Below are 13933 nucleotides of genomic sequence, written 5' to 3' on the forward strand. Positions count from 1 at the left end.
CACACACACACACACACACACACACACACACACACACACACACACACACACACACACACACACACACACACACACACACACACACACAACAGTGAAATAAAATATGATTACCTCAATATACTCCCATGCTCACACTATTACTATAATAACTCTTGTGATAAAAGTTTTGCATCTAAGTGATTTATGAGGGGAAAAGGTCTTGGCCAAACAAAAAACAGACTTCGGGGTAATAATGGAGTTGCATGAAGGTCAAGAAAACATTTAATACGCCGCCTTGTTCCAAAGTTAACAGCTTTTTCTTGTCTGGCTTACTGATCTATGAGAACAGAAGATATACATGTATATCTTAGAGATAACCTCTTCTTAAAGGGCACAGTTTTGGGAAAGCAACTGGTGAGGAAAGGACGTTTAAATCAGATACAGTAGCTTAATCTGAAATGTCAACAACACCACTTTTTAAAGGACTCAGACTTCTACGTCATTGCATATTCGCAGTAGCCATTACTCCTGAACGGAAAACCATAAAAAGGATGGTACTGCACAGTTGTCTTATGTACCAGCTGTGTTTCTCTGACTGAGTAGTGTGACGGTGTCTAAACAGTGACACGCTGAGTCATGCATCCTTGTAAATGTGTGTGTTACAGGTGTCATGACAGACAGACAGACAGATGTCTCACCTTCCTCTGCCTCAGGAAATAATCCAGGCATGACTAACGCGAAACAGGAAGTCCTCTTTTGTCAGGTTTACTTTAAAAGAATTGATTTGCTGCTCTCACTTATGATGTAATGTCTGCCTCATTAATTGGCTAGGCTTAATGGATCAGTGTGAATCACCTACAAGTGAAATGAACTTTCTTGTTTTTTTAAATGTCTGATAACATGTGTCACGTCAACGCTTACTTTAATCAGTTCTCACTATGACTGATTTTTATTTTTTGTATGGATCAATCTGTCAGTTATTTATTTTAATCATTGACTCATTGATTAGTGCATGAAGTGTCTGAATCTGTTCTTCAAAGTGCTTGTTTTTTCCCCAATCACAAGTCCAGAACACAAGACATTGATAAATGACCATAACAGTTCAAAATGTTGGCGATTAGAGTACTAGATGTATCAATTTAGGGGTTTAAAATCTAGTTTACGCTGACAAAACAATCAAACAACTCTCTGTTTAATAACTACCTCACTTTTTACATTGACGACTACTTAGAAAAGCAAATTGTATATTGTCATTATCCTTTAAATTTGCCTATAACTTTCTAAATGTTTTGATTGTCTATTAATTGAAAAGTCAAAATAATTGTGAGAAAAATACCTATTTAAATTCCTAAAAACCCAAGGTGACCTCTTCTCTGAAAATAAACAATAAAACGTTATATTAAATACATATAATATATTATATTAGTACAAAAGGTACTAAACCTGTAAACCACCTGTTAGGATTACTATACTGTATATACCATATAAAAGGCAGGGGCAAAACACGTTGTTGTTTGGACAATAGCTAAACATTTTTGCACTAAAGAATGTAACAGTAACAAACCAACACCAGCATGATGATAAATACATTTAAGATCTCATCCCCATATCATAAACGCATCCATGCCTGCTGAATGCTATATTCAATTTGTATCTGTGTTTCTCCAGGCAGGTAGCAGTACCACCACAGCAGTGCACCTTCATGAGCAGCTTGTGAGTTTAGGTAAAGCACATTTATTGAAGTAACTCACCAAGGCTCGGAGAGAGGACTCGTCCAGCGCAGAGTAGCTCTCCACGGACATGTTGGTCTGTGAGGTTGGGCTCAGGTGAGAGAAGGTCTGGATGATAAAAACGGGTTCACCGGTCAGTGTGTGCTCCTCCACCTGTACGACTTATTGCGGTTTTCTTTCTTTTTTTTTCTAAATCTTCACCGCAGATGAATTCAGAAACTTCCCTCAGTGAATATAACCCTGTTTTCCGCTAACAGAGAGCATATTCCGGTCCTCTTTAGTCGTCTCTTGGGTGGTAGTGAAAGCAGCTCTCAACACTTTCGAACCAGGGGACGTTGGCAGCTTTTTGAACTGAGGATTCCCACTGAAAGGTGTAACCCCGCCCCTCTGTAACCCCGCCCCTCTCTTTCGCCCGGCCGGCTTCTCCCGGCGAGCATTCAAAGCGCGCCGCTCCGTGGGAGGACGTAAAGCAGCGTCCTTATGAGATTCAAAGGTAGCTGACTCCAAACCACTTTTTGTACATTTCTATCAAGAATTCAAACAATATATTAGCACTATTAAAAACATTAGGAATAAGAAGGCAATCAAAACTAATTTGATATTTAAAAAAGATTTAATCTGAAGTATCAAAATGTATTTTTCTTTCCCTTTTTCTTTATTTACTGTATGTAATGTCTTGTTGCTTTGTATGTCTGCCACTGGACTTTGTCTGTTGTAGGTCAAATGTATGATGTATTATGTATGACAATTGAATTGATGAATACAAAAAAGATTCAAAGGTTTTATTGTCATATGCACAACAAAGCTACAGTGTCGAAATGGCAATGCAATTCTTCTGACCTGAGCTCCTCCAACAATGCATCATACATAATAAAATACAAAAATACAAAATAAAAAGTAGTGCAAAAAGACTATGTCAATACAATATGGGATATGTGATATGTCAAAAAACAGCATATGATATTAAATAATGTAAATTAAGACAAAAGTAAATACGCTGTATTGCGTTGACTATTTATATAAATAAGTAGGCTATATATGAAAGGGGATTAGTGCCCCCCAGTTTGTGTGGACATACGAGAATGAACAATTACATAAAGCAAATATGATCCTGAACATTTTTCATATGACCAGAGGTGAGACTGGTATTCAGATGCTTTACTTGAGTAAAAGTATCAATTCATTATTGTCAAAATACTTCATTACATGTCCAGCTTTCAAAATCTTACTTCAATAAAAGTACACAAAAAATGTGTATGTTTATTTATGTGGTATTTATAGATAATATTGTTCAATCAAGTAGCATTTTACTGTTGGAGACAAACATGGTTCTGAATGACTTTTGTAAAAATATTTAAATAATTGATCTCTTTTGTGACTTAAAGAGTTATTGGTCCAGCACACATTTAGTTTAATTACAAAGATGCATTTTATTGAAAGAAGCTAAATATTTTTTGTATAAATGTATTGGAGTAAAATTACATGATTTCCCTTTTAAATGTAGTGGAGTAGAAGTATAAAGTAGCATAAAAAGTAAATACATTACATTAATACAAGCATTATTTTTCACATAAAGTTAACTGGAAATGAACCCCTTATGAACAACTAAAACATGTTTTATATGTCTTGAATTGGTATCAGATTATTCCCAGGAAACATCATAGAGGTATAAGAAAATTATGAACTTAGAAAATAAAGCAATATGATTGTATCTCCTTTGACTACTTCAGATGAACACCATGCACTTGGATGGATGCAATGTTATTTTCATTTCCATATCCCTTTCTCAGGCAACACCAAATACAAATACAAAAAAATCCCTTATAACAATGACTGTCAGCTGATTCAGTCAATACATATCATACATTAATCATGTATTTTGAAGTGCCATTAATGATAAGTGTATTTATCACCATTATCTATAGGTAGGCTACTACTTTTCCCCAGTCTTACATCATACTTATTGTGTTGCTCATACAGTATTTACTCATTGCAACAGTCTCGCCTTTCTTCCCATAATCTCCTTATGGGTTTACGAGTGTATATCTCCTTTACTGTAGACTGTTTTCGAAGTATACTAAACACTGGCTAGACTCAAGTTGACTACCCGTATTATGCAGACTAATGACTCATTCCCTCATTGTATTACATTGGCAGCAACAAAAAATCAATTCTGTTGTTCGAAATATTCAATGGAGCTTCACTGTATGATAAATGGTTCATTAAGATTCAGTTTTTAAAACTTTAAAAGCCATTTAAGTTGTAATAACGCAACAAAACTGTGTGATCCTTGGGTAAGTGGAAAAGTTTCTTTTTGGTGTCTATCTACGCCGGGATCCTGAGTCGTGGCTGATCCTGTTGCTGTGGTCGTGTGTCCTGGATCCTCTATCCTGAGTTCTGGATTTGAGTCCTGGACTTCGAGTCGTGGCTGAACCTGTCTCTGCGGTCCTGCCAGACTCTCACCATACTACTTCCCTGATGGCTCCCACAGGATTGTTGACATCCTCGTGGATTCATCTTCTTATTATAGACACATGCATTTCCAAACATTTGGTCTACCTATGTTGTAAAATGTATTATCTTTTCGATTTACACACGGCATCTATTGCACGTCTGTCCGTCCTGGGAGAGGGATCCCTCCTCTGTTGCTCTCCCTGAGGTTTCTCCCATGTTCCCCTTTAAACTGTGGGGGTTTCTCTGGAAGTCTTTTCCTTGTACGATGTGAGGGTCTAAGGACAGAGGGTGTCGTATTGTCATACTGATATTCTGTAAAAACTGTGAAGTCCACTGAGACAAAGGTAACATTTGTGATATTGGGCTATATCAATAAACATTGATTGATTGAAGATTGAAAAGTGGCACATAAAATACACTGGAATTGGAAAGTGTTCTAAAGATATACATATATTTCAGCCGTCCTTCTATGCAGTTTTGGTTACCTGAAGGTATCTTGACGTATAAAAAGGTAAAAAAACAGATTACAAACTGGAGCCATGAACATCCTCATTAAACATTTAATAGCCTCACAAGACATAGAGCATGAAGACAGTTGTTCTTAAACAGGATAGTCAGCCGTGTGCCCTGAGTGCCTTCAGTCCAAAGAAACACCGCGAGGAGATTTCACTGATTCTTTTCTCCTCACTAGCCGAGGTTGATGATTGGATGATAATCAGGAAAACACTCAGGCGTTGTCTTTAGATATGAAGGCTCAGCCGTCTGAGGCACACGGTCGCGTATCTTATATATTGCTAAAGTGGAACCTATGTTACACACAAAATACATCTCAGCAATCTTAAAATCCTAATTCATACTACCTAAAAAGAGGATTGGACAGGTGACACTGCTTCAAAAGCCATCGTATCATAACAACACATATATAGTTCTATAGGTATGATTAAAAAAATCTAAATATGAACGAAGAGTATTAAAGACAAATGTTTAACAGTATAAAAAGACATATGTTCAATTACACAGTTGATGTTTTGTGTGGTCAAAGATGCATCAAATCTGTTCCTCAAGCCCTTTTTTTTAACAAAATAATCTATCAAGGTGCATCAGGTGACATAGAGGTACAGAAACCACCAGGAACACTGTGAAAGAGCCGGAAAGGACTGGCAAACCTGGAGGAAAACGACATGTCCTCGTCTGAACGAACACGGTAAAGATCAGGTTAGACTAACGCACAGCGACTCTTGGTTCGATGTTCTCAATGTTACTAATCAGCCATGACACGAATTACAACAACATCTAATTCAGCACAAATACAACTGCTTATCATTTATATTTTAGGGCTAAATGTTAGACATACAAACATTTGAAACAAATCTTGACATGTATTAATTAACCAAATTAATTACCGAGGCTTTTATAGTAAAACTCATCAGAATATAAACTGCTAGATTGTTGCACAGGCACTTATCAGATTGGTATATTATTTGTTTTCAGAAGTGTGCAGAAAGATATATGGAAAGCACAGAGGGAGATTTGGTTTTAGTTTTTCTCCACATGTTCCCGCTCTCACTCCTCCTGCTGCTCTTCATTTTGCTTCTTGGGTAACTGCAAATGGAAGAAATGGAGACAAACATGTGGTGAGTGGATTAAAAAGGGAAAATCCACCGTAAAGGTCCCATGTCATGGCCATTGATCATAATTCCATTGTTGAGGTCTACTAAAATAGATTTATATTGTGCAATTTTCTAAAATCTCATTGGTTTCTCATACAGCATCTCTGTGTAGTATGTGTATTATCTGAATTTCACTCTGTCCTAAACAGCTTGTTGGAGCTTCTGCCCCCCCCCCCCCCCCTATGAGCCCAGTGGCCGTCTGCGAGACAGCGAGACACAGCGGAACCATCCCGAACACACACACACACCCGCAGCCTGGCTGGGAGTTTGTGTGTGTGCTCACACACCGACTCACAGCCTCGCCGCGTCCCGCCGTCTCAGGGAGCTGAAATTGGCGGAGCTGCAGCTGAGAAAAGATTGAGCGTGTGTGTGTGAGGATTGAGGAAGTCTAACAGCTCCGCAGACGTAACGTAACGGCTCCACGGATTGGTCCATTTGGGTATGGTCACGTCACTGTACCCAGAAAGAAAAAGAGAAATGTCCAACGAGGCGTTCTGGGGCAGCATAGACAGGTCTTTTCTGTGTTAAGAGTTTTACTCGCTACAGGGTGTACTTTGAGGGTTTGTGACTCTGCACACCGCTTACGGTAATAACCGGAAAAGCATGACATGGGCCCTTTAAGGCAGAGCTTACACTGTACTTAAATTATTCTTTAAAGCAATCATGTTACAAAAAGCTTATAGCTTAATATCCTGGCAGTGGCACGTCTGTCGACTTAAATATTATCATGACAGTAAGAGAGAGTTATGATCCTCATGTAAACATATTAACATCATTTACATACTGTTGTGTTTTGCTAAGATTTATAAATCACAATAGATCGTTTTTGATAAATAAGCATGTGTATGATGGCTGTTTGATAAACCTTTATGCTTATACATCCTTATACACTATAGGTAAAGCACTGTCACAGTCAAAAGACAAAACAAATACAAACAAAGCATTATCATCAACTCTTTTTTTAAAGAATCTAGGTGTACCTTTGTCAATGAACTCCCTCCTTTATTTTCTGGTAGATGAACTCTGATGGACAAACACATTCAAATTAGAATATAAATAACATTCTCCAACACAAAGAACAAATCGTTATTTGATAGAGGATTTTTAACTGGGTCAAGTCGGACTAAACAATAAGTCAAAGACTGGTTAGAGATGGAAATAAGAGAATGTTGTTGAAGACTGAAATAGACGGTCAGTGCAAGATATTAAACTTCGTGTTGAAGTTGATGTGATATCTTGCTCAGAAGGATAAAAGGTGGTTAAGGATGAAGTTGGAAAAGTACGTAGGGAAAGGAAGAGAAAAGAGAAGATTTTCGGGTGTGTCCTTAACCCTTAGATGCACGAGTGACTGGACCCTACACTCTTCCATAAGTGGGTCAAAAAGGACCCGTATTAGAATAATGTGTTTTTATTCAATTTTTGTCATTTCGGTTAAGAAAAAAAAATCACTTGTATAAAACTTAGTATTATATTTTGGTTCACACTAGAAATATTTTATATTTAATTTTTCACGATTTATAATTTTAGAAATTGTTTTACATTTTGAAAAATATTCGAAAATGCATGCGGGTCATTTTTGACCCACTTATGGAAGCTTGGGGTCGTAATACAAAAACTACAATTTCTTAAAATGTAAATTAAAAATCTGAATGGTATGATATCCAAAACATGTTTTTTGAGGAATAGCTGGAATATGAGATGATAAAAAAATGTAATTGCAAAGATATTTCAAGAAAACCACTTCACCGGGTCCAAAAATACCCACTTATGCATCTAAGGGTTAAGATGAGAGGAAGAGAAAACGTAAAAGAAAATGGCAACTCGCTTTGCTACGAACTGTACATATTTAAAGAACAATAAAGTTCTGTGTAAGATTTGCAACCGAAAAAAAACAAAAACAAAATAAAAGTCATCCATTGAGCGTTCGTTTACCCCTTTAGAGACGCAGCAGCGGCCTGCTCAGCGTCACTGAGAGAGGACTGAGATCCTTCTGCCTCCCGGCCCGCCTGAGCTCGGTTCGGATCACAGTTGGATGTCTTCCTTTGACTCGGAAGTCCAATGTAGCCTCTCGGCCATTCCCTTAGCGGTGCTGCGTCTCTGTCGAATCCAAAGTGCTCTTGCGAGAAGTCAGCTATATGAGAAACACAGGATACACAATATGCATATTTGAGTCAAAAGAAAAAAGCCTGTAAGCATCAATCAAATATTCAACAAAACATGGCCTCACAAACTGGATTATAGGTGGTGATTAGTAACGTCTGTTAACACTGTCAGAGAGATAATAACCTTTGCATCATTGTTTCAATGCTTTTTTTTCTCATTATGACAAAAACATTGTATACATTACCTTGGGGATTCATTCTCATTTGAAAATCTGGACACATCTGGCTAAAGGCGTCATTAGTAGTGCTCTGTGTCTTCTTGACAGACGATTTAGTGAGATTGTTCAGCGGATGGGCGTTCTGAGGACGCATGTCACATTTGTCCTGGATACAAAAACCCACATTAAAATGATCATTAGCAGTTGCAACGTTCAAAATCTATGAACACATATTCAGAAAGGCTCTTTGAAGTTATTAATTGTATTAATTATAACAAACACAATAAGTAAAAAGAACAAATAGCAGATGATCTCAACATAGTAAAATGAGTAGCAGTATGTCTTTGAAGAGGTAGCTGGTACTGTTTGCAGGTTGTAAATAAATTGAAAGAAAGAATCAAGCGTGAATGAGGGTATATTGCACATTACTGACTTGTGTGTAATTGCATTAAATACAGCAACAGGTCAAAACGTTATGATGGTGAACTTATTTCTAAAGAATGATAGACTGTCATAATTTCTAACATACCTGATGGTGAAAGACGACGGCCTCCTCCAGAGCCACGCCACAGAACTCACAGGGGATGACCACGTCGCCCTCTAGTGGACTGGCTGGAGGACTGTAGGAGGCCGGGGAGGCGGAGCGGTGGAAGGTGGGGATGTTGGAGGCCAGGGTGTCGGGGATGTCGTGCATCAAACCTGGAGCATTCCTGCTCATCCTGTCGTCCTTAGGGGGGGACAAGGGCTGCTTGCTGTAGGACGCAAAGGCCGAGGCGGGGCTGCACCCAGTCTGAAACATGGAGGAGAGGAGAAGTGGATCAGAATCAGAATGCCTGTATTAGTCCTGCACTTGCAAACAAACATTTAAAAAAAGGTAAATGAAAAAGTGAAAACTTCATCATGTCCCTAACTAGAAGGATTACAAGGCGGCTCGTTAAAACAGGTAAAGGCTATACACCTGAACGTGGAATCAATATGTTGTATTCAACTTTTCAAGGTGGGGTGGGAGAGGAGGCGATGGGTGGGGGGGTGGTGATGGTTTGTTCTAAATAAATTGGGAATGGATGAAGATCATTGTCTCAATTGTGACCCTGTATGATTGTGTCTGTTCTTCAATAATAATAAAAAACATTGGAAAAAAAACAAAATAGGTAAAGGCTTAACTGGACTGTGAACCTTCTGGAACAACAGATAAAGAAAGGTATACACATGTCTGCATGTCATGTGATATCTGACTGGATTTGAGCATGTTTCACTGTTTAGATTTGCGCATCAACACAGATGTATTCCTCAACTGATTGACAGGGCCGTAAGATCAAATGAAACTGAAAGTTGTGAGTGAATTAGGTTAAAATATTCAGAAACATCAGCAGGTCGTCCTGTGTTCGGTATGCAGAATGAACAAGTCTGTTAGTCTGGTTATATCTGTCAGTCAGGTTCCGATTGTTGTCATGTCATCATTCATGCACATATGATGCACTGAGCTGGAATTAAAAATGTCTTTCCCAACCCTACTGATATACACATCGACATGAAAATGTGGTCTATTGCCACTTTTAATGTTCATATCAAATGACTTTAGTTACACTAAAAAAGGATCAGCAGCAATTGTGGGTTATTCTTTTTTTTAACTCTCTGCCTACAGCTGAAGTTCTGACAGCTTCAAGCGTATGCAATAACAACCTTTAGAGCAGGGGTGTCAAACTCACTCAAATACAAAGTGGGCCAAAATAAAGAAATGGGTACTAGTCGAGGGCCGGACTGGTTCAATGTTTATTGCAAAACTTATTGAAATGAACTTATTGCACATATTAAACTAACAAAGCTTCAACTATTGCCTATAAAAACAACATTACACATTAAATAATCAGTTGCATTAATTTCTTATGGCTCTATCTGCAGCTTTTCGCGGGTCCATTTCTTTGTTTACATTTTCCACAGGCCCAACAACAGCTTAAACAAAACTATTTCCCTCAAAGAAAAACCAAACATGGCCTGTTGTCGCAAGAAATAAAGTGCAGAAGGAAACATCCAAACATCCATTAAACTCAGGTTGCTGCAATGTGATGCTAGTTCAAGCAGATACTTGGCATCTCATCTTGGGTGCAAGGTCATCAATGTTTGGGCTCAGGCTCTGAGCTGAGGAAACCCTCAGGATGGGGTGAAGGTGTGCGTGCAATATACCGGCAGGCCAGATCTAATAGTAATTAAAAATGATCCTGCGGGCCGAAATTAAATCCACCAAGGGCCTGATTTGGCCCCCGGGCCTTGAGTTTGACACATGTGCTTTAGAGTCATTATATATTATAACCTAAAGGCCAACATTTGATATATAAATGTCACACATGGCAGTCTTCAGGCCACTTCTCAAGGCCAGAATGTATTGAGAATGTAGTGATTTCGGATATATCAAGGATTCTGTGAGCACAGTGACCATTCGGCGAGTACGTCTTATTCATGCTTTCATTTTCATTCAGGGGATCCTAGTAAAAAATGTTTGTTGTCCCTTATCTAGCCCACCAACCCATCTCTTACCTGATGCAGAATGAGGTCCTCTTCAGGAAACAGCTCTTCACAGAACTCACAAGGCAACATGGTATCTATGAAATCAATAGAAAATGTTTAACAAACTGACAACAGGATAAATCTAAGTATTCTTATCAACACTAATATTTACCGGCTTGATCCTGTTCCTGGACTGGGCTTGTGACTGTAGTGAAATTTGAGTAATTGCTGTTGGGCGGACAAAGTGAAGAGTTAACAGAGGGCTTCTCGATCTTGTGGTCCCAGATTCCGCTCCACAGATTCCCCTCCACGCCCCCGGCCCCCGGCTCTCCGTCAGTCTGCAGGCTGAGAGCCAGCATGTAGTCCAGGCCGGAGGAATCCTCGGCCAGCCTGAGCTCACTCTGAGGCCACGCACTGCTGCTGGAGCTGCTGCTGCTGTTCAGGAAGTCTGACGGACCCAGCACTACAACACATAACACGTAGTTATTACAAATAACAATTTAAGGTGCAGCTTCAGGTAACGGTAACAGGAGAGAAACACATTATTTTTTGATAAACTCTTATCAAAGGGTTAAACCCACATTTGTTTCCATGTTGGTGATAAAAAGTTCATTATTGCTGATCAGACAAACATCACATTTGAATTTAATCAATAAAGATGTTATTTTTACCATAATTATGTCTTTTACCCCAAATGAAAAATGTTGTAAATATCACTTTTGTTTGTTTAATTAAAACTCTGCAGGGCTCCTAAAATAGCTTTTAAAGGTTGTGTAACATTTAAGAAGTAGGTCAATTATTGGTCAATGTTTATATATATATTTCATAAAAGCACGGTGGGTGGGTGCTCTACCCCCTACTAATATGTAATAATCAATAGGTCAGTGATAAACTCACAGTGGCTAAATGTATTTCCCGGGACAGTGTTCTTCCAGTCAGCTGGGGCTTGAGGTCCGCTCGAGGTGTTGTAGAGTCTGGGGTCAAACGGCCGGGGGAAGGCCTGCTGATCGGCTGCACTGATGTTATTATTCTTTGTGCCTCTCTCTTGGGTTCTTAGGAGGTTTCGGATGGAGTGGGCTTCAAACCAAGCCCCTGGAGGCTGAGAATCCACCGGACTGCGACTCGTACGGCTGTTGTTCCTCTCTTGGGGCGGAGTGAGGCTTCCACACAACACGGGGTGCACGGCTTGTTCCTTCAACATTACGTTGCACTTGCAGACTGGGCAAGGCTCAGTGCGCGCACCGCAGTAATCTTCATGTTCTTTGGACTGACTGAAAATTATCTCCAGTTGACAGAATTGGCACGGGACCAGCCGCTGAGAACACTCGAAGCTCTGAAAGAAACAAGCATCGTAAAGAAACATCACTTCAGGAATGACTTAAGATGGATGCATTATGAGTGGGTAAAAGGGTCTTCAGAAATACCTGGTGAACATCAAAGTGTTTCTTCTCAATCTTTAGACCACACTTGCATGTAATCTGAAAGGAAAGTGAAAATGATTTGAAAGATACAATCATCCAGTATCATTCTGACATGGCTTTGTTCTCAGCTGTTTTCTTTGGAATGAGGGTTCGAGGTTAATCATGATTGAAGAATTTGGTCACTGACGAGATTCTCCACGGAGGTTGCATTAACCAGTTTAAAGTGAACATGTTACAAACAGCAGCAGAAACTGATTTTGATAATAAACGTTCTTTATATGATAACAGATGACTTGCTCAATTGGCAATAAAGCACATGAGTATAAGTGTCCACAACATACAAGAGTTCCTTCCACAGAATCTAGTGTTTTTCTGTCCTGGCCATTATCGCATGGACGTCGGATCAAAACAGGCAACCTTTTTACTCATGAGACATGACAATAAAAAGGGGTCAAAGGTTATCTTTACAATTTTCTGGCTTAAACAGATTGAAGTGGAAACAAATCACTTTTTAACCGTCCCATTGTCCGCCCTTTGTGTTTCAGAGAGGTATAATTATTGTTTGTATCTTTGTAGCAAAGACATCGGGAGCTTTCATTTTTACGCAGAGCTACCTCTCTTGATATCTGCACAGATTTCAGTGTTTTGTCATAGTAAACTGTACTTAGTTTTTTGGTATGTAAATAGTTGTCTATGTCTAAAAGTGCACCTATCATGCTATGTTTAGGCAATAGCATAGGTCTCTGATATATACAAATATATAAAAAACATGTCTATGAAGTGTTTTGCTCAAAATACCAAACAGATCATCCATTCTAGCCATGCCTCATATCCCTCTGTTTCACTTCCTGTTTCAAAAGTGCTGATTTTGGGTATAAAGCTTTAAAAAAAAGAAAATTGATTAAAAAAAAAAGGAGGGAGCTGAGCTCATGCGGGACCCGGCAGCTACTGTCTAAACTAAATACTGCCGTGATGAAATGCCATATCATGGATTATCATGGATTATCAAGGATTATCTCTGAAACAGTATGGAGCTCACGGCTTCTCTCTTGCGGTTGTCAACCACAAGGTGAGTTCCGTTTTTATTTCCTGCTTCTTCAAGGCAAGGCAAGGGCAGGGCAGGCAATTTTATTTAATAGCACCTTTCAGGCACGCGACAATTTGTTTGACAGTGTTTCACAAAATAAAAACAACATTAAGAAGAATACAGCATAAACACAACATAATAAATGGCAATATAACAGCGCATAAAGCAAGATATGAAAAAATAAATAACATCAGAAGTTACAGAATACGTGAATAAAAGGCATAACTGCTAGTGTGAGTATGAGCAGCTCAATTAAAAGCAGCGGGCCAAATAGATATGTTTTTTAGTCTGGATTTGAAATAGATAAAGTGTTCAGGCGGACGTGCACGATTCGGAGCAGTTTGTTCCAGATTGTGGGGCATAATAGGTAAACACTGCTTTTTCGCAGCTCTAGTTCTTAATCTCTCCCGGAACACGAGAGCAGACCCGACCCAGAGGACCTGAGTCCTCGGATGGTTCATAGTTACTGCAGGAATCGTTTATATACCCCGTCGTCATCCTAAGCAATTTAGTGTTTAAAAACTACAATAGTTATCATTTAAAATCAATCTTTTGGTCCGCTGGAAGCCAGTGTAATGATCTCCAGAAACCGGAGGAGTGCTCCCTCTCTTAAGTGGTTTTGTGAGCGACTCGTGCAGGCAGCGTTCTGAAATCAGGCTGGCAGGCTTTCTGATGGATTGTGAGCGCCTGTGAATAGCTCTATTGGCAGAGTCCGAGTCCATCTGAATATAAAAGGTCAGGACAAGCTTTCTAAATCCGCTTTGGGC

At 39.1% G+C, this 13933-nt stretch overlaps 2 protein-coding genes across 3 annotated transcripts in view; both read right to left on the reverse strand.

Moving 5' to 3' along the window:
* The window catches only part of smtnb (smoothelin b), a 245106-nt gene that overhangs the window by 39548 nt on the left and 191625 nt on the right, over window positions 1–13933 (reverse strand). The window lies entirely within an intron of this gene.
* The window catches only part of trafd1 (TRAF-type zinc finger domain containing 1), a 12409-nt gene continuing 3181 nt past the window's right edge, over window positions 4706–13933 (reverse strand). For both annotated transcript variants that reach the window (XM_010790743.1, XM_010790742.1), the window contains exons 4-12: window positions 12083–12136; window positions 11556–11991; window positions 10831–11121; window positions 10689–10753; window positions 8683–8943; window positions 8181–8319; window positions 7766–7964; window positions 6814–6856; window positions 4706–5765 (exon numbers count right to left, since the gene is read on the reverse strand). In XM_010790743.1, the coding sequence (XP_010789045.1) occupies window positions 5727–5765; window positions 6814–6856; window positions 7766–7964; window positions 8181–8319; window positions 8683–8943; window positions 10689–10753; window positions 10831–11121; window positions 11556–11991; window positions 12083–12136 (1527 nt within the window). In that variant the 3' untranslated portion in view covers window positions 4706–5726. The remainder of the gene's footprint in view (window positions 5766–6813; window positions 6857–7765; window positions 7965–8180; window positions 8320–8682; window positions 8944–10688; window positions 10754–10830; window positions 11122–11555; window positions 11992–12082; window positions 12137–13933) is intronic.

This window comes from Notothenia coriiceps, unplaced genomic scaffold, assembly GCF_000735185.1.
Source record: "Notothenia coriiceps isolate Sejong01 unplaced genomic scaffold, NC01 NC01_scaffold00034548, whole genome shotgun sequence".
NCBI lineage: Eukaryota > Metazoa > Chordata > Actinopteri > Perciformes > Nototheniidae > Notothenia > Notothenia coriiceps.